The 25,307-nt window shown below is 38.9% G+C and overlaps 1 protein-coding gene across 1 annotated transcript in view; it reads right to left on the reverse strand.

The window, feature by feature from the left end:
• Positions 1-25,307, reverse strand: part of WNT7A (Wnt family member 7A) — a 93,235-nt gene that overhangs the window by 31,657 nt on the left and 36,271 nt on the right. Inside the window, exon 3 of the mRNA XM_051983806.1 lies at positions 15,534-15,805. Coding sequence (XP_051839766.1) covers positions 15,534-15,805 — 272 coding nt within the window. The remainder of the gene's footprint in view (positions 1-15,533; positions 15,806-25,307) is intronic.

A 25,307-nucleotide genomic window follows, 5' to 3' on the forward strand; every position in this document is an offset into this window, starting at 1 on the left:
AAGTACTGGAGATACCAGCTTTTGGGTTTGCTGATAGTTCAGCATCAATGCTCCCAAAGAGCAGGGAGTGACTATTTGGGTCCCAGGCCAGCAATTGGTTAGACAAGAGCTCATTCAACAGTTAGGCTGTATTTGTGAACTTGATGGAACCAAACTAGGAAGGAACTGAGCTAAGTTTGAGCCCACTCTTCCCAGAGACTGAACCGAAAGAGAGGAAAGTATGGCCTTCAAGGGTATCAGGAACAAATTTTTGTACTTTTGTTATTGTCATATCTTTGAAATAAATATCCCTTCATAAAAACTGGTGTTTAGTGATTAAATAGAAGTAGCACTTGCCACTGGTACCTAATAGTGGAGGAACACTGATGGGGAGTTGAACTGATGTCATTAGAAAAAAAAAAAGACATCTCCATTCCTCATGATACCTTAGAACCTTGAGAAGACATAGCCTTCCTCACTCTGGGGTAATGAGCCAGAGAGAATTCACTCCTCTCCTCCCCACTCTCCCTCTCAGTATGTCTCTCTCTCCCCCTCTTTCCCTCTCTTTTATTCTCTCTGTGTGTGTGTCTCTCTCATATATATATGTATGTGTGTATGTATGTGTTTATGTGTATTTATATATATATAAACGAGAGAAAAATGAGACATGAAAATGCAAGCTCTATGCATATGTAACTGCATATATATCACGTACTTTATGTGTCTCATGTAAATTATACACATATTATATAATATAGTAAATTATAATGAACATGTAAATTAACTTATACAAATTATACTCATATATATCACATCATGTTATATATATATATGCGCACACATACATATCCTTTAAAAATGTATTTCATCATTTATATGTTTTCCCATTAGAATGTAAGTTCCTTAAAGGGAGAGGCCTTTTGGGTTGTTTTGGCTTTTTGTTGTCATTTTGTGTATTCCTAGCACTTAGCATAGAGCCTGGCACGTGGCAAGTCTTATTAATAAATGACTGACTGACTGGTAGGTTAGCCATGTAAATGTTTTGGCCCCAGCATCTCTTGAAGACCATCTCCTATGAAATAAAGAGCTGTCATCTATAAATTTAAAGGGGTTGCTTATACCAAAAAGAATCACAGAATTGAAGCCTGAAGAGGTGGGTGGGAACAAGCTACTGCAGAGGGCATCAGTAGGGACAGTACTAATGAGGAAGGAGTGCAAGGCTCTAAGTTCTCAGCTTAGAGATAATGATGGACCAAGTTTCCTGACATAGTCTGAGCCATTTACATTTGCCAGTCAGTCACAGGAGAATGATAGCACACATTAGTGGATCGATCAGGCACCAAATCCCAATCTTATGGTTTACAATCTGCTCTCTCTGAGCCTCAGTTTCCTTGTCAGGCAAATGAAAGAACTAGCCAGTGGTCCTCAAACTACAGCCCGTGAGCCAGATGTAGCAGCTGAGGATGATTATCCCCCTCCCTCAGGGCTATGAAATTTCTTTACTTAAAGGCCCACAAAACAAAGTTTATGTTTTTACTATAGTCCGGCCCTCCAACAGCCTGAGAGACAGTGAACTGGCCCCCTATTTAAAAAGTTTTAGGACCCCTGAACTAGACTAAAGAATTTTAAAGGATCTTTCTCACTTTAAAAGCCCATGATCTTTGCACCTTATTGATTATTTATGAATTTTGCCTTCCCTTCTAAATATTATAAACTCTTAAAACAAATACAAGTACAAGAGATTAGATGCAAAGGATACAGGAAATGGCTGGGTACTGACTGAAAAGGTGGTCCATACCTACCTTTCTAGTTTTATTTTCCACTGCTATCCTAAAGTAGCAAATTGTTCCTCCCCATCCATCCCCAGGCTGATCAGCTCCAGCTTAACTGAATCCCCCCATCAGATGATCTTCTATAGTACCACAAATCCCCATCCTCCCCTTTGCCTCCAGGGCCTGGTCACAACTCCTGCTCACTTCTTCTTTTTGTTCATGCCTTTTCTCTACCTGAACTAGCCACCCCCCAAGCTCTGCCTCCTCCTTAGAGCCCCACGTGGACCTCTCTCTTCTCTGAGCCCCTATAGTGGGCACTGTCTGTTCCATCCCTTTATCACATATGACAACCTGCCTTATATTGTTAGAGAACTTTTTGCGAGTTTGAGTTTTCAATGTAATAAACATTTCTTAAATGCCTGCTGTGTCAGGCTCTGTGTCAGGCCCTGAGTATATGATGGCAAACCATAAATAGTCCCTGTCCTCAAGTAGTTTTCATTCTACTGGAAAGAAATAACCAAAAACCAAGATATAGAAAAACACACACACACACACACACACACACACAACTTGAAGCACTTCGGCTCCTGTGTACATTGTACACAGAGCACAATATCTATTTACCAATTGCCTGATAGCCATAGAATCAGAGATTTTCTAGCTGGAAAGAATTTAATCCAATCTACTCATTTTGCAGAAGAGAAAACCTAAGCCTGAGAGTGATTCACCTGAGATCATACAGGTAATGAAAATCGGAGTAGAATTTGAACTTAGGCCTTCCAGAGCCTAATGCTCTGCCCACTACACCACAATGCCTTCATCAAAGTGGGCTGGTGCTATGTCTGGCAGGATGATTCCTTTTCTCAGAGAGACTGCTGCCTAGATTGTTTTCCTACTGTTGAACCATCCTGGCATTCTTGGTAAAAATCCCACTTGGTCACAGTGATGAACACCTTGCAAAAGCCTTTTTCACTACTGTAACAGGACTTTGATTGAGTCTGGGTACTGGAAACCACTTCCTAATCTGGCCTCAAGGCACTTAGCCCCATACAGGAGATTCCTGGGAAGGAAAGCATGTCTCATCCTCATACTTCCCCAGAGCTCTCCTCATTCCAGACAGCCCCAGACAAGACCCCACGGCTTAACAAAGGACCCCATGATCCCTCTCGCTCCCACAAATGACTGGGGCTGCTCTGTCCCTGGTCTGACAAGCCACTTGAGGTAGCCTTGCTCTCGGGTCGCAGCCACTAAGGTATTGATGGATCATGGTGACTCAGGAGACAGCATGAGGTAACCCTAACACGCAGGCTTGCTGTTCAAGGAAGGGAAGTGGGGGGATGGAGAGAAAAGAGAGAGAAAGGACAGCCAGAAGAAAAAAAAAAGGCAATTTGATCTTGTCTCACCACCCACACAGAGCAAGCTAATGACACAGGATGACAGGATCTGAGAACAATAGGAGTGTCTCACACTCCTGTCCCCTTCATCTCAGTCTTTGACAGCCCCCGATAGATACACAGTGCTCTGGAGTGGCTCTCTTTCTCCCCTTTGAAGGCATGAAGGACACAGGCATTCACTCTCACTTCTCAAACATGCCCGTTCCCTCGATCCTTAGAGAGACAACAACTCCAACTCCTCGGGGATCAGCGGGGATGTGAGCAGCCATCGGCAAAAGCCCAGCCAGATCCGAGTCAGTCCCCAAAAGGGCCTTCCTGCAGCTTTGCTCTGGACCCTACAGCTAGTCCAGCCTGGGGCAAAGAGATCTTGAAGCCCCCAGTTCCGGATACTTCGTCCTGTTCTGGGAGCTGCTGATAAATTTATCTTGGCCCCATGTCTGGGAGACCCACGGAAAAGCAAGTTGGAATATTTAACATATATAGGACTGCTTGCCATCTTGGGGGGGGGGTGGAGGGAGGGAGGGGAAAAAACGAAACATAAGCGAGTGCAAGGGATAATGTTGTAAAAAATTACCCTGGCATGGATTCTGTCAATACAAAGTTATTATTAAATAAAATAAAATTTAAATTTAAAAAAAAAAAAAGAAAAGCAAGTTGGATCCATCACTCATACGGTATCACACACACACATACATTCGTAAGTACCCTCAGCCTATCACAAATTTTCAAAATGAAGGAAAAGACTTCAGGAGCCATTCACATCTAGAATAATGTCGTAAGAGACAGCATAGTATAGTGATGGATAAGGGGCTAGAATCATCATCAAGATTTGTCCCTGGTAGCAATGCTCCGAGAGGTCAAACTTAAGGCTTTTAATCTCTCTAAGCCCCAACTTCCTTATTTGTAAAAAGGAGGCAATAATATCTATAGTACATGTGTGTATACACTCACAGATATACATATATAGTATACATGTAATGGATGTAGTATAATATATATATAGTTTTTCCTATAAAATAATAATAATTATGATGGTAAGATCTAGAATATCTATTCCATGAAGTTGTTGAGGCTCAAAAAAAGATATATATATCTATATATATATGCATGCACATATATGTGGTTACATAGATACAATATATAAGCAAAATAAAATATAAGATATTATTATTATTAATGGAAATATATTGAATTTAGAAGAGCTAGATAAGTGGGTTTAGAAGACCTACTCCATTTTTTAATACCTGTACAATTATAGGCAAGTCCCTTATTTTCTGTTAAGTGAGCTCTGGGGTCTTAGTTTCTTCATATGTAAAATGAGAATACTGGCCTCAGTGACCCCCAAGGTGCCTTCCAAGCCCCTGACCTATGATCCCACAAACCCATGGAGTGGAGCTGGAGGAGAAGCAGTCAACTGGGATTAGATCCTAAGATCATAGATTTAAATCCGGCAGGGTCCTGCAAGGTCACTGAGTCCAGATGGTGTCAACAGGCAGGGACCCAGAAGAGAAAGAAAAAGAACACACAGCTCTCTCATGGTTAACTGTCAGCCTGCAGATCAGCTAGGAAGAAAGCACGGAGAAAGCCGGGAAAGGATGAATTAGGGCTTGCTTCGTCACAGCTGCCCGGTCATCCTGGCAGATGGTGACGCTCAGACCTCCAGCTCATCATCCTTCCAATTCCATTCCAGGACACTTAAGGATTGAAAAAGATCAGACCTAGCTCCCCAGTGTGATCGTGAAAACCAAAGGGAAGATCTTCTCCACACCACTTCTAAAATATCTCCCCCACTGACCTTACCACTGGGTCCTTAAATCTACATTTGGACTAAAGGATTATATCTTCAAAACACCACCATTAAATGAAAACATCTCCTCAAGTTTTGTCATCAAACATTTATAATTTTAATTAATTTATAACTTCATTTATAACTTTATAATTTATAACTTAGTTCAAATAGGCTTATCAGATGAACAAGAAGAAAGGAGAGGGTACAGGACTGGGTCAGTTTTAAGATGAAGGGAAGGTTCTAAGCACTACAGAGATGGGAGAGTCCTACAAGTGGAGGGCTTAGGGCAGTTTGGAAGAGAAACAAGTGTTAGGATTCTTACAAGGCGCTAAGTCGGTTGTCTAATTTTAGCATCGTGCTTAGCAGTTCTCTGGATCCCTAATGCATTTAGTACTCATTGGAGTTCTACAAGATTCACAAGTCGGAGAGGAGTCTGGGAGATCCACAAATCAGGAACCCACAAGCCCACTGTCGGAGGAGGAGTCAGATTCATTCCACATATCACCTTTGTGCTGGCTGGAGACATTCGGAAGAAGAGAGGCTGAAGCTGGAAAAGGAAAAAGACGAGCGGCAAGAGCTCTTGGGACAAGGAGGGAGATAGGTCTCTGAGAAAGCTAACCGGGCTATTTTGGAAGAGACAATAAAGGATCTGGACTTTTAATTCCTGGCTGCATTTGAGGTGATTTTTACTCTGAACTGAAACTAAGGCTGCCTCCAGAAGCCACCCAGGAAACCTGCTCCCGGAGAATGTCATATTTTAGAGAAGAGAATATTACAAACAAGGAGACAAAGGAAAGGACTATAGTAAAGCAGCAAAAAATGCAAGCTCAGTTTTCATCATGGGACCAAATATCCCTCCATATTATACCTTATTGGTGCCATATCCTGCCCTGAGGCATACACGGTGTGCCCTAACCTAGTTGTGCCAAGCCCTCTCTATCCACACTGAACCCTAACATGCTCACATATAGAATGGGCCAGGTGTCACAGTGGGCAGAGCACTGGACCTGAATTCAGACGTTTAATGGCTGGGTGACAGTGGTCAGATACTTGACCAAAGAGACTCAATTTCTTCATCTGTAAAATGAGACAGTGACCTCAAAGCTTCCTTTCAATTCCAAATCTGGGACATTAGGATCCTGCCTAATGGAAATGACTTTGGGCTAGAAGTCAGGAGACCCGGATTCTGCACCTTAAATTTCTTAAGTCTCAGTTTCCTCCACTATAAAATGACCTCAAAAATTCCTTCCAGATGTGGCATTTTGTGATTGTAGTCAACAAGTATTACTGACCACCTGCTACACCTAAGGCCCTATGCAAGTCACAGAGGAGGATCCCAAGATGACCAAGACCCAGATCCTACCCAAAAAGAGCTTACTTACATTCTTATAGGGCACCATCCTTATCTCAGATCAAGCAAAAGCAAAGATTGATCTAATTAAAAGAGATAAGGAAGGAAACTATATCTTGCTTAAGGGTACTATAGACAATGAAGCAATATCAGTATTAAACATATATGCACCAAGTGGTATAGCATCTAACTTCCTTAAAGAGAAGCTAAGAGAGTTGTGAGAAGAAATAGACAGCAAAACTATAATAGTGGGAGATCTCAATCTTGCACTCTCAAATTTAGATAAATCAAATCACAAAACAAATAAGAAAGAAATTAAAGAGGTAAATAGAATATTAGAAAAATTAGGTATGATAGATCTCTGGAGAAAACTGAATGGTGACAGAAAGGAGCATACTTTCTTCTCAGCAGTTCATGGAACCTACACAAAAATTGACCATATATTAGGACATAAAGACCTCAAAATTAAATGCAGGAAGGCAGAAATAGTAAATGCTTTCTTTTCAGACCACAATGCAATAAAAACTACATTCAACAAAAAGTTAGGTGTAAATAGACCAAAAAGTAATTGGAAACTAAATAATCTCATCTTAAAGAATGATTGGGTGAAACAGCAAATTATAGACACAATTAATAATTTCATTCAAGATAATGACAACAATGAGACATCATATCAAAATTTATGGGATGCAGCCAAAGCAGTAATAAGGGGAAGTTTTATATCCTTAGAGGCTTCCTTGAATAAAATAGAAAAAGAGAAGATCAATGAATTGGGCCTGGAACTTAAAAAGTTAGAAAAAGACCAAATTAAAAACCCCCAACAAATTACTAAACTTGAAATTCTAAAATTAAAAGGAGAAATTAATAATATAGAAAGTAAAAAAAACTATTGAACTAATAAATAAAACTAAGAGTTGGTTTTATGAAAAAAAACAATAAAATTGATAAACCTTTGGTAAATCTGATTAGAAAAAGGAGAGAGGGAAATCAAATTGGCAGTCTTAAAAATGAAAAAGGAGAACTTACCACTGATGAAGAGGAAATTAAAGAAATAATAAGGGGTTACTTTGCCCAACTTTATGCCAATAAATTTGATAACCTAAGTGAAATGGATGACTACCTCCAAAAATATAGGCTTCCCAGATTATCAGAGGAGGAAGTAAATTGCTTAAATAGTCCCATTTCAGAAAAAGAAATAGAACAAGCTATTAATCAACTCCCTAAAAAAAAATCCCCGGGACCAGATGGATTTACATGTGAATTCTACCAAACATTCAAAGAACAATTAGCCCCAATACTTTATAAACATTCTTATAGGGCAGATAAGGCACATAAACAAGGAACTCTAGTGGGGGATAGGATATGAGAAGTACCAAAAATGAGATACCAACAAAATTGATACGGGAAGGAAATTCAATGGACGGATAATATTTGAGTTAGACTTTGAAGGATGAGTAAAAATTAGAGCTAGAGGGAAAGGGATATTCCATATGGGAGGGAACAGCATTGTGAGAGAATAGATGGAAGAAAATGTACATACCATGATGAGAGAGAGAGAGAGAGAGAGAGAGAGAGAGAGAGAGAGAGAGAGAGACAGAAAGGGGAAGAGAGAAATAGAGAATGAGGGGGGAGAAAGAGAGAGAGAGACAGAGAGAGAGGGAGGGAGGGAGAGAGAGGAGGGGGAGAAAGAGAGACAGAAAGAGAGAGAGAGAGAGAGAGAGAGAGAGGCAGAGACAGAAAGACACAGAGAGAGACAGAGACAGAGAGAGAAGAGGGGGAGAGAGAGAGAGAAAGAGAGAGAGAGAGAGAAGGGAGGGAGAGAGAGAGATCTGCTGCCAACCCACTACTTCTCAAAGTGTCAGGGGAGCCAGCCAGCCGGGTGGAAAGTGATCCCTATAGCAATTACTGTGCTGATGAGGAGGCATGTCGGAGCCTGAAGGGAATCCAATTCAGCTGCACAGTAGCTGAAGCTGCTATCACCAACTCCCAATACCTCAGACATAGGGGTCTGGAAGTCTCTTTTTCTTGAAGCTATACAGTTTTTTCAATTTTTTTTTCTTTTTAAAATACTTTTACACACATCTAAACATGGGATGCAGCCAACAATCTGCTTATAGGAGGCAGGGCAGGGATGTCTATTCCAAGGGATGAATAAGGAAACTGATGTGCAAGCTGCCCAGTTTGTGAATGGTCCCAGGTTTTCCCACCCTCTCCCCTTGACTCTTTTGATCGGCTCACATTTCCTTTCTTTGGAAAGAGGATGTGATCATCTAAAGGCTATGCTGTGCCCATTATCACAGGCTGACAGACTGATAGGTCTGATTGTCCACTCCAGGGATTCTTTTTGAGTTGTACATCCTTCTGGCAGTCTGAGGAAGCCTAAGGGCCTCTTCTGAGAGTCATCTTTTTAAATGCATAAAATGAAATGTAAAGGATTACAAGAGAAACTCATTATATTGAAATAGTTACAAAAATGTAAGGACCCTGTGTTAAGAACTCCATCCAACCAACCTCCTGATTTCATTTTGTTTTTATATTTGTATCCCCACCACCTAGAACAGTGCAGGGAGCAAGGTAAGTACATTGTGTTTGGTGGATTGAACTGTATCTTCCAAATAAGGAAACTGAGGCCTAGAGAAGTTAAATGACTTTCAAAATTGGAACCAAGTTTTTTTAAATCTGTCTAATCCTTTACTCCAATGGTGTCAAGTTCAAATAAAAACAGATCTCTCTGCTGCCTATGAATGGACTTGGAAGACCACAAGTGAATATGATTTATGCTACAGCGTATTTTGATTTTTACTAACTATTCCATATTCTCATTTTGATCTGATTCAGGGATTATTTAGGAGTATTATGGGTAGCTTAGTTTTGATAGCATAACTACCACCATATCCCAGTTGCTTTAATCCCAAAATCCCAGAATCTCACCACCCCCAGGGTTAAAAGGGACCTAAGAGGACATCCTAGTGAAATCTGTACCTGAACAGAAGTCTATCCTACAATATATCAATCAATAACCATTTATTAGGTGCCAGGCCCTGTTCTGAGCTCAATTAGAATTCACCCAGCCTTCTTGAAAGATTTTGGTGGAAGACAGGTTTGAGGTAGAGGCTGCAACCTACTACTCCCCAAGGCTGTCCATTCCACTTTGGAATGGCTTTCATTATTAAGAAATTTTTCCTTACATCAAAAACTAACCTAAATTTGCCTCTTTGTAACCAGTCTTTCCCAGTTCTCCCCTCTGGGCCCATGAAAAACAAATCTAATCCCTCTTCCATGTGACAGCCCTTCAAATACCTGAAAATAGCTATCTTGCCCCACCCCTAGACCCAGGTCTTCTTTTCTCCAGGCTAAACATTCCCTGCTCCCTCAGCCAACCATATGGCAGGATCTCAATGCCCTTCTCCATCCCAATCACCTTCTTCTAGATGATGTTCTGCCTATTGATGTCCTTTCTATAATATGGCTTTGGTAACTGAATACAGTCATCCAAATGTGATCTGAGGCAGCAGGCGGGGGGATGATCAATCCCTCTAGTTTTAGATGCTATATTCCTCTCTAAAATCATTTTAGCTTCTTGGCTGCCATATCATACTAATTGCTCATATTATTAAGCTTCTAAACCATTAAATACCCAAACTATTTAGCAAACTGTTGGCTAGCCATATATCGTATTTGTAAAGTTGAATTTTTGAACCCTGAACAATACAACTATACTTCTATCTTTATTCAATTTTATCTTCTCAGATTCACCTCGGCATCCCACATCTCATGATCTTTTCACCCTCTGTGTGTACAGCATTAACCCCCTCAAAAACTCTGATGTTCTGCCCAGACTATCACTTTCTCTGTTCAGACAATACTCCATCTTTACAGTGACAGAGCTATACAATAGATTAGGTAGATACATAATATATATTTGTAAATGACCATTGTAACCTAATGTTTGGTAAACCCAAAGAACCAAACTGTTGGAATAAGAAGTTATTGTGTGACAAAAATTTCTGGGAAGACTAGAAATCAGTTTGGCAGAAATTAGGCATATGCCAACATTTCGTAGCTTGTAACAAAATAAGATTAAAATGGAAAAACGATATAAGACATAAAGGGTGAAATCATAAGTAAGTTAGAAATGTGTGGGGAAAATGTACCTGTCAGATCTATGGCTAAAAAAGAGTTTATAAATAAACAAGAGACAGAAAGGATCACAGGACATAGAATGAATAATTTTGATTACACGAAATTAAAGTTTTACACAAAAAACCCAATTTAGCCAAAATCAGAAGGAAAGTAGAAAACTGGGGAGAGATTTTATTGCAAGTTTCTCTGATAAAGACTTCATTTCTCTAACATACAGGGAACTGAGACAAATTTCTAAAAATAAGAGCAATTCTCCAGTTAATAAATGGTCAAAGGATATGAACAAGCAGTTTTTATAAGAAATCAAAGCTATCGTTAGTCACATAAAAATGCTTTAAATCACTATCAATTAGAAAAATGCAAATTTAAACGACTCTGAGATACCAACTCACACCTGTCAGACTTGCTATTATGACAGGGAAAAAAAAGAGGATTAATGCTAGAGGAGACGTGGGAAAATAAGTATACTAATGAGTGGTTGATGGAGTTGTGAATTGATTCAACAATTCTGGAGAACAATTTGGAACTCTGCCCAAAGGGCTATAAAAATTGTGTATTCCCTTTTAACCAGCAATATTGCTACTCTCTCTGTATCTCAAAGAAATCAAAGGAAAAGGAAAGGAGCATATATATACAAAAATAAATTTTTTTGTGGCAACAAAGAATTAGAAATTGAGGGGATGTCCATCAATTGGGGAATAGCTAAACAAGTTGTATTATATAATTGTGATGAAATGCTACTGTGATATAAGAAATGATGAGCATGATGGTTTTAGAAAAACCTAGGAAAAATTATGTGAACTTATACCAAGCGAAGTGACAGAACCAAGAAAATATTGTATACAGCAACTACAATATTGTAAGGATGATGTGAAAGACTTGGATACTCTGCTAATACAATCATCCAAGACAAGTCCAAAGGACTCATGATGAAAAAATACTATCCACCTCCAGAGAAAGAATTGTTGACGTCTGAGTATAGATTGCAGCATATGCTTTTGCTTTCTTTCTTTTTCTTGCCTTTTCTTTTTTGCAACATGGTTAATATAGAAATAACTTTCAAATGACTTCACGTGTATAATTGACATGATATTGCTTACCTTCCCAATGTGGGAGGGAAGAGGAGAGAATTTGGGACTCATTTTTTAAATGAATGTTTAAAAATAAATTGGAATTTTATAAAACAAGATAAGATTAAACAATATTCTATTTCCCATCTCCATGCCCTTGCACCATAATCCACAGCTGAAATATACTCTCTCCTCTTTATATTCACCTCATAGAATCCTTCTCTTCCTTTATGATACAACTCAGATAACCATTTTATATATGAAGGCTAACATCCTTCCTCCCTAACTACATTCTATTTTAATTACTTTATATTTATTTATTTGGTTTCTTTACTATCAAAATGTAAGCTTCTTTCGTAGGGATTGTTTCATTCTTTGTATTTGGATACCTAGTGTCTCCTCCAATGCAAGGAATATGTTTAATAAATGCTCGTTGATCTTGGATCCTATTTCTGCCATCTAATGTGTTAACTATCCTTTTTAATATCACGCATTGATAAATCTGATGGGTATGTCATTGATGCTTTAAGCCATATCATGAATTAATAAAAAATTAAGCATCACAGGCTCATACAGAGATCCATGGGATATTCCAACAGAGACCCTCTTCCATGCTCCCACTTTTTGGGTCTGGTCAGTCAACCAGTTATGAATCTACATAATTATACATCTTTCACCTCGTTTACAAGCGTAATTTGGAAAGATTATGTCTAGCACCTTTTTACAACATTCCTCTGACTTTCAGTGTAGTAATCCTATCCAAAAATGAGATTAAATTGAGTGCCTTGCTTTTGATTTAGCCATGATGGGTCTTTAAAAACACAGCTTCCTTTTCTAAATATTCACTAACCCTCCCTTTATTGTGTTCTAGAATCTTGGCAGAAATCAAAAATCAATTTCATTGTTCAATAATTGGAATATTTCATTCTCTTTAACAGAAGTTGGGGTGTCATTTGCACTGCTGTTTCCCCCAAAGGTCTTTCAAAGAACACTGACAGTGATTCAGCAACTACACCCGGTCTTTCACCTTGTAATAACTATCCCTGCCTCAGTATACACACACATAACGGGACAGAATATCATGGTTTAGAATCACACACTCCTAGAAGTGCAAAGCACTTTAGAGAGCATCCAATTTAATGTCAACCCCCATATAAGTTTCTTTCACAATATCCTGACACATTTCCAACCAGACTTGCTATTATGACAGGGAAAAAAAAGAGGATTAATGCTAGAGGAGACGTGGGAAAATAAGTATACTAATGAGTGGTTGATGGAGTTGTGAATTGATTCAACAATTCTGGAGAACAATTTGGAACTCTGCCCAAAGGGCTATAAAAATTGTGTATTCCCTTTTAACCAGCAATATTGCTACTCTCTCTGTATCTCAAAGAAATCAAAGGAAAAGGAAAGGAGCATATATATACAAAAATAAATTTTTTTGTGGCAACAAAGAATTAGAAATTGAGGGGATGTCCATCAATTGGGGAATAGCTAAACAAGTTGTATTATATAATTGTGATGAAATGCTACTGTGATATAAGAAATGATGAGCATGATGGTTTTAGAAAAACCTAGGAAAAATTATGTGAACTTATACCAAGCGAAGTGACAGAACCAAGAAAATATTGTAAGGATGATGTGAAAGACTTGGATACTCTGCTAATACAATCATCCAAGACAAGTCCAAAGGACTCATGATGAAAAAATACTATCCACCTCCAGAGAAAGAATTATTGACGTCTGAGTATAGATTGCAGCATATGCTTTTGCTTTCTTTCTTTTTCTTGCCTTTTCTTTTTTGCAACATGGTTAATATAGAAATAACTTTCAAATGATTTCACGTGTATAATTGACATGATATTGCTTACCTTCCCAATGTGGGAGGGAAGAGGAGAGAATTTGGGACTCATTTTTTAAATGAATGTTTAAAAATAAATTGGAATTTTATAAAACAAGATAAGATTAAACAATATTCTATTTCCCATCTCCATGCCCTTGCACCATAATCCACAGCTGAAATATACTCTCTCCTCTTTATATTCACCTCATAGAATCCTTCTCTTCCTTTATGATACAACTCAGATAACCATTTTATATATGAAGGCTAACATCCTTCCTCCCTAACTACATTCTATTTTAATTACTTTATATTTATTTATTTGGTTTCTTTACTATCAAAATGTAAGCTTCTTTCGTAGGGATTGTTTCATTCTTTGTATTTGGATACCTAGTGTCTCCTCCAATGCAAGGAATATGTTTAATAAATGCTCGTTGATCTTGGATCCTATTTCTGCCATCTAATGTGTTAACTATCCTTTCTAATATCATGCATTGATAAATCTGATGGGTATGTCATTGATGCTTTAAGCCATATCATGAATTAATAAAAAATTAAGCATCACAGGCTCATACAGAGATCCATGGGATATTCCAACAGAGACCCTCTTCCATGCTCCCACTTTTTGGGTCTGGTCAGTCAACCAGTTATGAATCTACATAATTATACATCTTTCACCTCGTTTACAAGCGTAATTTGGAAAGATTATGTCTAGCACCTTTTTACAACATTCCTCTGACTTTCAGTGTAGTAATCCTATCCAAAAATGAGATTAAATTGAGTGCCTTGCTTTTGATTTAGCCATGATAGGTCTTTAAAAACACAGCTTCCTTTTCTAAATATTCACTAACCCTCTCTTTATTGTGTTCTAGAATCTTGGCAGAAATCAAAAATCAATTTCATTGTTCAATAATTGGAATATTTCATTCTCTTTAACAGAAGTTGGGGTGTCATTTGCACTGCTATTTCCCCCAAAGGTCTTTCAAAGAACACTGACAGTGATTCAGCAACTACACCCGGTCTTTCACCTTGTAATAACTATCCCTGCCTCAGTATACACACACATAACGGGACAGAATATCATGGTTTAGAATCACACACTCCTAGAAGTGCAAAGCACTTTAGAGAGCATCCAATTTAATGTCAACCCCCATATAAGTTTCTTTCACAATATCCTGACACATTTCCAACCAGACTTTAGATTCCTCCATTGACCAAGAATTCATGGAGCAGACCATTCCATTTTACTGGTAATGAGTTCATCTCTCCAGTCAAAATCTCTCTCCTTTTATTTTTCACTCCTTGTTGGCCCCTCTGGAGTATAGGCAGAAGCTTATTCCCTCTTCCAGAAGAAAGCCCTTTGGATATCTGAAATGGGTGCTCCCAAACTTTCCAATCTTTCGCTTATTTTTTGACATCTTCTCTAGATCTCACCACACCGGTCACCTTTCACTTGGATACATTTCTATTTATCAGTCATTTTTAAGATACACTCCCCAGATCTTAACATCATCTTTCAGACACAGTCTGACCAGAGCAGCTCCCAGTCAGATAATCACCTGCTCTGTCCTGGTCCCCCAGGATTCCATGAATGCTGCTTAAGTTCATGCATGCTTTCTCAGCAGCTGCTGACTCATGTTGTAGAAGCTTATAGAGGTCACGAGCAGCTGCAGAGTTCTAGGAAACAGATTGGGCTTTCTCTTGGTTTTGTTTCATCGATGAGAGGGGAAATGAGCAACAGGATAAAACTTAACCTGAAATCAATGTATATGGATGGACCGATGGGCAGCATGGTGGGAAATGGGACATCGGGTCCTTCCTCTGACACATGAATTAAGTGACCAAAAATAGGTCACTCAGCCCCTCTCAGGACCTTCTGGCAACTCAGGGAAAGATAGATAGGAACCAGAGCTGCATCAGGGGAGGAATTTCCCACACCAGGGAGTTCCCTCACACTGATGAAATCATACGTTCATACAACACACACACACACATATTTAGAGAAGTGTATTAGTTTGCATTTTTGCAGGCGTTTTTTAACAGTGCAGTACATTTAAGTACATATAGGCCTATGTTAAATATAATATAAAGTCATATAAATGCCTTATTTACACATTTTTGGGATCTAATCGATGGCTAATGCGCCGCCCTCCCCAGCCCATCTCACCTGCCTCCCAGTCCCCCCAGACTCCTACCTTGCGTCCAGCCTCATTGTTGTGTAAGTTCATGAGGGTCCTGGCATTCTGCTTGATCTCCCTCGCATCCACAAAGACCTTGGCAAAGCCGATGCCGTAGCGGATGTCGGCGGAGCAGCCGCCCCACTTCCAGCCTTCATCCCGGTGATACTGGCCCTGCTTCTCCTTGTCACAGCCGCAGTCGCTCAGGTTACCCTGGGTACAGGCAGCTGTAATGGCGTGGGCCACGCCAGCAGCAATGACAGCGTAAGTGAACGCAGCTTCTCGGCTCCCTGAAAGAAAAAACAGGCGTCATGTTGTGGCAGGAACTGAGATTCTGAGGAACGGAGAATTGGGAACCCAGACTACAGGGCCCACTTTGGCAGGCACTTGGCAGCTGGCAGGATTCTGTTATGGTAGCAGGAGCTGAGGGATGAGTTGGAATCATAAGGCAAGCTGATTATTGAATGTGTAATATGTGTACTTACATCTTAGAAATCTATAAGTTACAAATAAGGACCTGATTTATTGTTTTATAAATAGTCTAGACTTAAGAAAGCCATGAAGAAAATGCAGATTAAACTTAAAAGTTTGTCAGGTTCACATTTGTTTTTTGAGAACCTGTTGTTAAACATTTACCAGCAGATCCCTGTATAGATGTAACAAGCAGATACCAAGCTGTGATTTCATTAATGAAGGGAACTCCTGGTGGGGAAATTTCCTTCACTAGTAGTTAATCATAATTTGTCCATAATATACTAGATAAGTCCTAGGGAGTTGCCAGAGGTACATGAGTCATTACTATTTTGCTCAAGGCCACAATACAAATAAGCACCAGAACCATAATATAAGTCTAAATCTGCCTGACATGGAGCTCAGCATTTTATCCATCATACTACAACATCTCTAAAGTCTTTAATAAGAATTCTTTTTTCAACTGAATTAAAATGAGACTAAAGGAAAGATGATCAATTTTACCTAGAGAAGAGGAGGCCTAGAATTCTACCTCCCATATTCATTTTCCATCCAAGATACTCATGAACTTTTTCCAGGACAGAAACATGAGAGACAGCAGTATCATGTCTTTCATCCAGCCATCTGACATCTATGAGCTTAGGCAAGTTATAGCTTATAATAGTAATTAATGATAAAATATAATAGTTATATGTAATAATAAATGTCCAATAATCACGTCTATATATTCACACATTAATATAGCTCCTCCATTTATTAACTATGTAATACAAATTTTTATCTTTATAGATAGGATTAATAGCCTCATTTATAAAATCCTAGTTTGATTAAAGTATTTTGAGTAATAATGGACAGATGATTTAGTCTCTCTGGGCCTTAGTTTCCCTATCATGGGAGCTAATAATTCTTATATTACTTATCTCACAGGTAAGATAGGAAAGTAGCATTATTAAGCTTAAACCAACTGCTACCCACTTAGAACAGTACCATTGGACTGGATACCCTAAAACCATATTCTTAATCAAGGGAAGAATTAATCTACTCATCTTTGGAATAACTGCTCAGGAGGTCAGTTATCTTGATTAATGACTGATCAAAAATGATCAATGAATGAACGCAAACTTGCCTAGCCCCACTGTAGATAGCCCTCCTCTGCCAACCTTTTTTTCTTCCATATTTCCCTATTCTTGTTAAGGGTACCATTAACCTCCTGTTCTCCCACCCTCACAGTTTTAATGTCATCCTCCACTCTCCTCTCTGACTCATGTACAAAACATTGCCAAATTTTGCCATTTCCACCTTCACAACATCTCTCACACACATCGTCTTCCTCTCTATTCTTCCAACCCCAAAGTGCCAACCCTCAGCATCTTCTCACTGGACTACCCTAATAGCCTGATTTATACCCTGATCTCAATCCCCCCTTCCCCACCCCACCAATATCAGTTATGAAAATGATTTTTCTGAAGGATTAGTCTGACAACATCACCTTCCTCTTCTCACTGAGTTCCAGTGACTCTGTTATCCCAGGACTAAATATAAAGTCCTCTATTTTGCATTTAAAGTTCTTCCTACTGGAAACTGAGTGGATGCCCATCAGTTGGGGAATGGCTGAATAAATTATGGTATATGAATGATATGGAATGTTATTGTTCTATAAGAAACAATCAGCAGGATGATTTCAGAAAGACCTAGAAAGACTTGTATGAACTGATGCTAAATGAAGTGAGCAGAACTAAGAAAACATTGTGCAAAGCAACAAGAAGATTATGTGATGATAAATTCTGATGGATTTGGCTCTTTTCAACAAGGAGGTGATTCAGGCCAATTTCAATAGACTTGTGATGGAGAAAGCCATCTGCAACCAAAGAGAAGACTGTGGGGACTAAATGTGAATCACAACATAGTATTTTCACTTTTTGCTGTTGGTTGCTTGAATTTTGCTTTTTGTCTTTCTTCCTCATTTTTTCCCTTTTTGATCTGATTTTTCTTGTGCAACATGATAATTGTAGAAATATGTATAGAGGAATTGCATATATTTAACATACATTGGATTATTCACTTCCTAAGGAAAGGGGGAAGGGGAAGGGAGGGAGAAAAATAGATCACAGTTGCAAAGATGAAGATTGAAAATTATCTTTGCATATATTTTGAAAATAAAAAATTATTTTAAAAAATAAGCAACAAATCATAGAACCGATCAATAATTTTATTAAAGAGAATGACAATAATGAGATTAAATGTCAAATTTTCTGGGATGCTAGGCTAGAAAAAGCTTTATTTTTAAAAATAATAGCTTTTTATTTTCAAAATATACCTTATGCCTTACTCTGTACAAACTCTACAATCCAGCTTCAGTTTTCTACTTTTATCTGTAGGAAAGAAGGTTTCACAAGACTGCAAAGGTAGGAGAGGGTTAAGTTATAAAGGGCTTTGAATGCCATGAAGAGCATTTTGTATTTTATCCTGGAGGCAAAAGGAAGCCACGAGAATTTATGGAGAAGGTTTGGGGGAAGGGGTGTTGTGACATGATCAGACCTGTAGCTCAGGAAAATCACTTTAGAGGTTGAATGGAGGATGGGTTGGATTGAGAGAGGCTTGGGGCAGGTAGAGTCATCAGTGGCCACTGTAGTAATCCAGGTGGGGGGTTTGAGGGCCTGCACTAGAGTGGTGGCAGGGGCAGAGAAGGGATGGATTGGAGACATATGCAAAGGTGAAATCAATAGTGGATATGGAGTGAGAGATATTGAGGATCCCAAGATGACCCCGAGACTGTGAGCCTAAGAGGCTAGGTCTTACCCTGGGCTGTAAGAGGGAAAGTTGGGGCAAAAGGATCGAAGGTCTCTAGTCAGACCTAAATTGTGCTTCATAACCCTATACCCCATCACCTTGTCCCTCAGGAACCCATCCCTTCCTCAATCAGTTTTCTGCCTCTTGTTCTGCTCCCAATTCTGGGAAGAATGAGCAAATTGTCCCATGTATGGATTGACTCGCCATCCTAACTCCTCAGATCAGAATTCCTTTCCCTGGGCAGCATCCCCCCCCCATTAGATATAAGCAAAATGCTTCCTCCTTCTATCAGAATCTAACCTCCAGAAAAGCTAGAACTTTTGTCTTTGTGTCCCCAGAACTCAACAGTGCTCGACACATACTAAGAACTTAATAAATCATTCAAGTGCTAATAAAATACAATTAAAAAATAAACATATTCATGCGCACCCATACTCAACCACAAACATATGCTCATACAGATGTGCCCTTTTTGCCAGCATAAACAAACCTATACATACGTGCATTTTAAAATAGAGATGGATAATAATAGAGAGATTTATATAGCACCTACCATGTCCAGGCACTGTACTAAGGGCCTTATATTATCTCATCCCATCCTCATGCAATATTATCCTCATGACTTGCTCAGGGACACCTGGATAGTAAGTTTCTAAAGTCAAATTTGAATTTGTATCTTCTTGACTCCAAAGCTAGCACTCTATCCACTGTACCATGTAACTGAGACAACTCCTGTGGAGAAGAGGACTGACGTTTCCACTAACTGCCGTTCACAGAGTAGGCAGGTCAGCCTACGTGAGGCAGTGGAATGCCCTGAGACAGAAAGTATCATGTACTAAATGAGTCAAATCATCACCACCATTTGATCACAGTCGGCCCCCAGATCCTGATGGAAACAGCCCAAGAGCCTTTGGAAATGATTCCAGATCATCATTCCCAGAAGCAAACCTTGTGGAGGTGCAACCTTACAGCTAATTGCTTCTGGAGGTTCTGCATTTTATCAATTGAAATGACATTTAAAAGGTGCATCCACTTTGTTACTATCCCTTAAGGACCATGGGACCTTTCTATCTGACTTTCAATTAAAGTTTTCTACCTGTCTTGTCTCCTCCCATTAGAATGGGAGCTCTTTAACAGCAGAGACTGTCTTATTTTTTGTTCATATCCATAGTATTTTGCACACAGTAAGCACTTAATAAATGCTCTATTCCATCATCAGAATATTGGAGGCATAGAAAGGGAAGGTCGTAACAACATGATGATCAGCTTCGATTTCCTAAAGGAGGCAATATTTGAAATGAGCTTTAGAAAATGAATCCAACAGGCACAGACAGGGTTGGAGGACACGCCAGATCTAAGGAACAATCAAAGTGAAGGAATGTTGAACATGGTGTGTGTTTAGGAAGCATAGAGTCATTCAGTTTGGCAGAAACATTAAATAAGTGGAGATGAATGATGAAAAAAGACTAGAGAGGTAAGGTGGCAACAGATTGCGAAGGGCCTTGAAGGTCAAATAAAGGATTCTGAACTTTACTTGGATCAATAGGGATCCACTTCAGACCCTCATCACCTTTCACCTATGGACTATACTAATAGCCTCCTAATTTATCTTTCTGCCTTATTTCTCTCCCTATTCCATTCCATCTTCCAAAGAGCTGCCAAAACAATCTCCCCATGGAATAGGTCTGAACCTATCACTTCCCTGCCCAAAAACCTTTGGTTTTGCTTCCAAGATCCAATGTAGAATCCAGCTTGGAATTTAGCATCTTTGATGTAGAGTAGAAGAATGACATAAGTGGATCAATAGATAAGAGAAATGATATGTACTACAAGGAGAGCCCAAAAGCACGTAAAGAGTCAGCAGCAATGGTACACATGGGTATTAATGAGGACGTGTCCTGTATTTATGGATACAAACATATATACAAAGTGGGCTCTGGCCTTTGTTTCCTGTAAATGTCAATAACTCTGCCAGTAATTATCTATGTGCCCCTTGATTAGTCAGTTCCCCACCTTAGGTCCATGTTTCCTAATCCATATGAATTTTCCATAGAAATGCGTTCATGTCCCTCAGCTAGCCTCTCCCCTTTCACCAAGGAACCTACCTTCTTCATGCCATTGGTCAAAAATCAGCAAAGAGTAATGAAAAAAACCCAGAACAAAAGTGCACTAAATACAACTTTTTGATGTATGAATGCATCTTAGAGCACTGATTCAGAGATTGTAACCTAGGAAATAGCAATTAGCATTCAAGTCCATTGCAAAACAGATAATAATCAGCTATTCTCCTTCTCCATGAGGGTGGCCAAAGAAAATAAGCTATAATTACTTCCTGCATCAGGAGGACTTCAAGTTAGACTTAAGGAAGAAATTTTTTGATAGTGAGCAATATTATATAGGGAAATTCCTGGGTGAATAGGGGGGTTAAATGAGAGACAGGATGTATGAAATGGCCAAAATAAAGGAAGATTTTTGGAAACAAGTTCAATTCTCAACTATATAACATAGCTTAGGGATAGTCCCACCTGGAGGAAGGGAGTACACCAGGTGACTTCTTAAATATTTCCTAGGCCCAGGATTCTAATGATAAGACCAAGCACCTCCAAGGTAGGCACTCAACATTCCAAAAGGCTCTTGGCAAGTGCTACAGTCAGCCTCCTGCAGACATACCTTCTGGCTGTTGGAAGGTCTGGGCACAAGGAGGCACAGACAAAGGCTTAGAAGAAACTTAGGGAATATAGATAGCAATAATTCCCTTCTATTCTGAAAGGCACACTACCCCTTTCTTCAAAATTTTTCACTCACTCACAATTTCTAATTTGGGGCTCCGTCCTAACTGTATCGCAGTTTCATGAAGGTTCCTCTTTGTCATCAGAGGGGAGAATGATCTCAGAGCTCTCAGATACCCAGCAGGCCACAGATCATTATAATTGATCTTTGATCTCACAAGATTTTCTACTCCTTTGAATGCTGCTTGATTGGTTTCCATTTTATGTAAAAAGAACATACTCCCCAGAGCTATTATGAGAAAAGTGCCTCATGAGCTTTAAAGTATAGAATTCTAAATTGCATACATGAATGATTAAAAACTTAAAATAACACAAATATGGAGGGGATGGAAAACAGTAACTTCAAATTGACATTTACTCATGATCAATACTGAACAAAGTACTTGGATATGCCCTCAAGGAGCTCACAGTTTGCTGGGAGTAGGGATAGCAGTGGGACAACAGCAGTTAGCATGCTCCATAGTCATATGGGAGAGAGAGGGAGGAGAAGAAGAGGAGGAAGGGAAGGGGGAGGAGGAGGAAAAAGAGGAAAAGGAGAAGAAAAAGATGAGGAGGGGGAGAGAGGGAGGAGAGGAAGGGAAAGAGGGGGAAAAGGGAGGGGAAAAGATTTTTGAGCAGGTAAATGATATGGTCAGACCTATTCCTTAGGGAAATTGTTTTAGCAGCTTTTTGGAAGATGGAATGGAATAGGGAGAGAAAGAAGGCAGAGAGATAAATTAGGAAACTATTCCGTAGTCCATAGCTGAAAGGGGATGAGGTCTGAAATTGAATGTGTGTGTGAGTATGAGTGGGCAGCTAGGTAGTGCAGTGGATAGAATACCAGGTCTGAAGACTTAGACTCATCTTCCTAAGTTCAAATCCAGCCTCAACACTTCCTAGCTGTGTGATCCTGGGCAAGTCATTTAATCCTGTTTGCCTCAGTTGCCTCATCTGTAAAATGAGCTGGAAAAACAAATGGAAAACCATTCTGATGTCTTTGTCAAGGAAACCCCAAATGGAGTCCCGAAGCGTTGGACATGACTGAAAAATGACTCAACAGCAACTGTGCAAGTACAAAGAATGGGACAGAGAGATGTGTGATCAAAGGCGCAACAAGATTTGGCACCTCATTTTATGAAACAAGAAGGGAAGAGTTAAGTATGAGTGACATTGTGAGCCTGGATCATTGGGAAGTTGTGATGTCCTCAAAAGAAATAAAGAAGTTTGGAAAAGAGGTGAAATTAAGGGAGGGGGGGAACATAAAGGTCCGGTGTTGGCCGTCCTGGGTTGCCAATAAAACTTCAAGGTGTACAACAAATGGTTAGAATCTGGAGACTAGCATGTAAAGAGGCATCTAAGGCTAGATATGGAGATCTCAGAGGTATTGACCCAGACATTTTAACTAAACAAGGTGAGCGCAAACATGGTACTGTCTAGTAAATACTGGATTTAAGCCAGAGAGCTTGAATTCAAATCCTTCCTATGCCATTTACTGCCTGCATGATCTTGGACCACTTTAGGCCTGTTTCTTCATCTATAACAAAAAATTTAAAAGAACATTTTACCAAATGGCCTCTAAAGTTCTTTCCATATCTAAATCCATGAATCCAGAATCTATGAACTCACAGGAACAGCTGAGATCAAGAAGAGAGAAGCCAGGATGTAGCCCTTAGGACACCTACTCATGGGAATGGGAGATGATGTTGCTCCAAGAAAGTAGTAATGGTCAGACACAGAAAAGGATAACAAGTAGACAACAATATTCATGAATACCAAGAATCTATCCAAGAAAATATGTACAGAAGAATTGCACATGTTTAATATATATTGGATTACTTGCTGTCTAAGCGAGTGCAGGAAAGGGAGGGAAAATATTTTGGAATGCAAGATTTTGCAAGGGTGAATGTTGAAAATTAGCTATGCATATGTTTTGAAAATATTTTTAAAGAATCTATCCAAGAGAACAAGATGGTAGACAATATCACAAGTGGAAGAGAAGGTGGGGCTTGGGTTGAGAGAATTTGAATACATCGTACAATGTTATCTTTCTACTGGCCAAATAACGGTTATCTAAGTCCATGCTCATCTACCTCCTATAAAGGAAGGAAAGGGGGGAAAAGGATATCTCTCTACTTTTTTGGGGGGAAGGGAATAATTTAATCATTTTATTTACAAGGACAACAGGTACTTAAATTTAAAAAGATGGTCATTTGGCCATCTCTTTTAGACCAAAGACAAAATATCCATCAAACAATTAATCAAGGGTTCCTAATTATGGGACTTATTTTTTTTAATAGCTTTTTATTGACAAAACATATGCATGGGTAATTTTTCAACATTGACCTTTGTAAAAACTTCTGTTCCAACTTTTCCCCTCTTTCCCTCCACCCCCTCCCCTAGATGTCAGGTAGTCCCATACATGTTAAATATGTTAAAGTATATGTTAAATAACTATGGGACTTATGAGGGGAGACACCTCTCCACTCTTGGTGTCATGAGGAAGATTTAAATATTCAAAAAGATTTTTACTGGTTAGAACACTGAGCCAATTTTGTGAAGATGAAATGTAATAGGAATGTGTATAAAGTTTTCAAAAAAAATTAACATCACAAGTAAAAGAGAAGCCAAGCCTACTGAGCAAATTCATCTGAAAGAGAGACCTGATGGTTTTAGTGGGATGTCAACTAAATGAGTCCACAATGTCTTTTAGCAGCCAAAAAAAAAAAAAAAAAAAAGAATGCGCCCTTAAGCTTCCTTAAGAGAGGATTAATGATCAGATGACATGAGGTGACAAAATAGCCTGTACTTTTTCCTGAGTAGATTATATTTGGACTATTGTCTTCAGTTGACCCTGTGATTACTATTATCGTTAATAATAATAGTTCCATTAATATTCTAAATATCCAGGACCACATTCTGGGAAGGAAATTGATAAGGTGGAAAGCATCCAGAGAATTTTCTTTACTAGCCTGATATGTGAGGACTGACTGGTTCAAGGACTGGGGATGTTTAGCCTTGAAAAAGATGAGATTTCAGAGAAACATGATGTCTTGAAGAATTTGAAGCACTTTCAACTGGAATAAAGATTTGTCCTCTTCTATTTCTTAACCCCAAAAGACAGAATTGTGAATAGTGGGTAGAAGCCACAGAGGAAGATTTAAGCTTAATTTAAATAAAAATTTCTTAAGAACTAGAAGTCTCCCAAAGTGAAATGGGCTGCCTTGGGAAGTAGTGGGTTCCCCCTTCATGAGGGGTCTTCATTGAAGGGTGATGTGAGCTTATAGGGGATTTAGTAGAGGCAATTCTCAGTCAGGTAAAGGCTATAGTGGGCAGCTTCAATGACCCTTCCAACTCTCAGATTTCTTCATCCTAGAGTAAAATTTCTTGAGGACAGGACCTAGGTCTTATTCCAGTTTGTATTGTTCTACAGCACAGAATTCTACATAGAGCAAATATCCTACAAATGCTTTCTGAATCACTATAAGAAGAATAGTCATTATAATAAGAATCACTATAATAAGAAAAATTATATAAATATTCTACAAATGTTTGCTGAATCACTATAAGAAGAATAATCATTATAATAAGAATCCCTATAATAAGAATAATTATATAAATATCCTACAAATGCTTGCTGAATCACTATAAGAACAATTATTATAATGATTTTTAATAAAAAAACAATTTGTTGTTCAGTTGTATCTGAATCTGCATGACCCCATTTGGGATTTTCTTAGCAAAAATATGGAGTGGTTTGCCATTT

The sequence above is a fragment of the Antechinus flavipes genome, chromosome 1, assembly GCF_016432865.1.
Source record: "Antechinus flavipes isolate AdamAnt ecotype Samford, QLD, Australia chromosome 1, AdamAnt_v2, whole genome shotgun sequence".
NCBI classification, from domain to species: domain Eukaryota; kingdom Metazoa; phylum Chordata; class Mammalia; order Dasyuromorphia; family Dasyuridae; genus Antechinus; species Antechinus flavipes.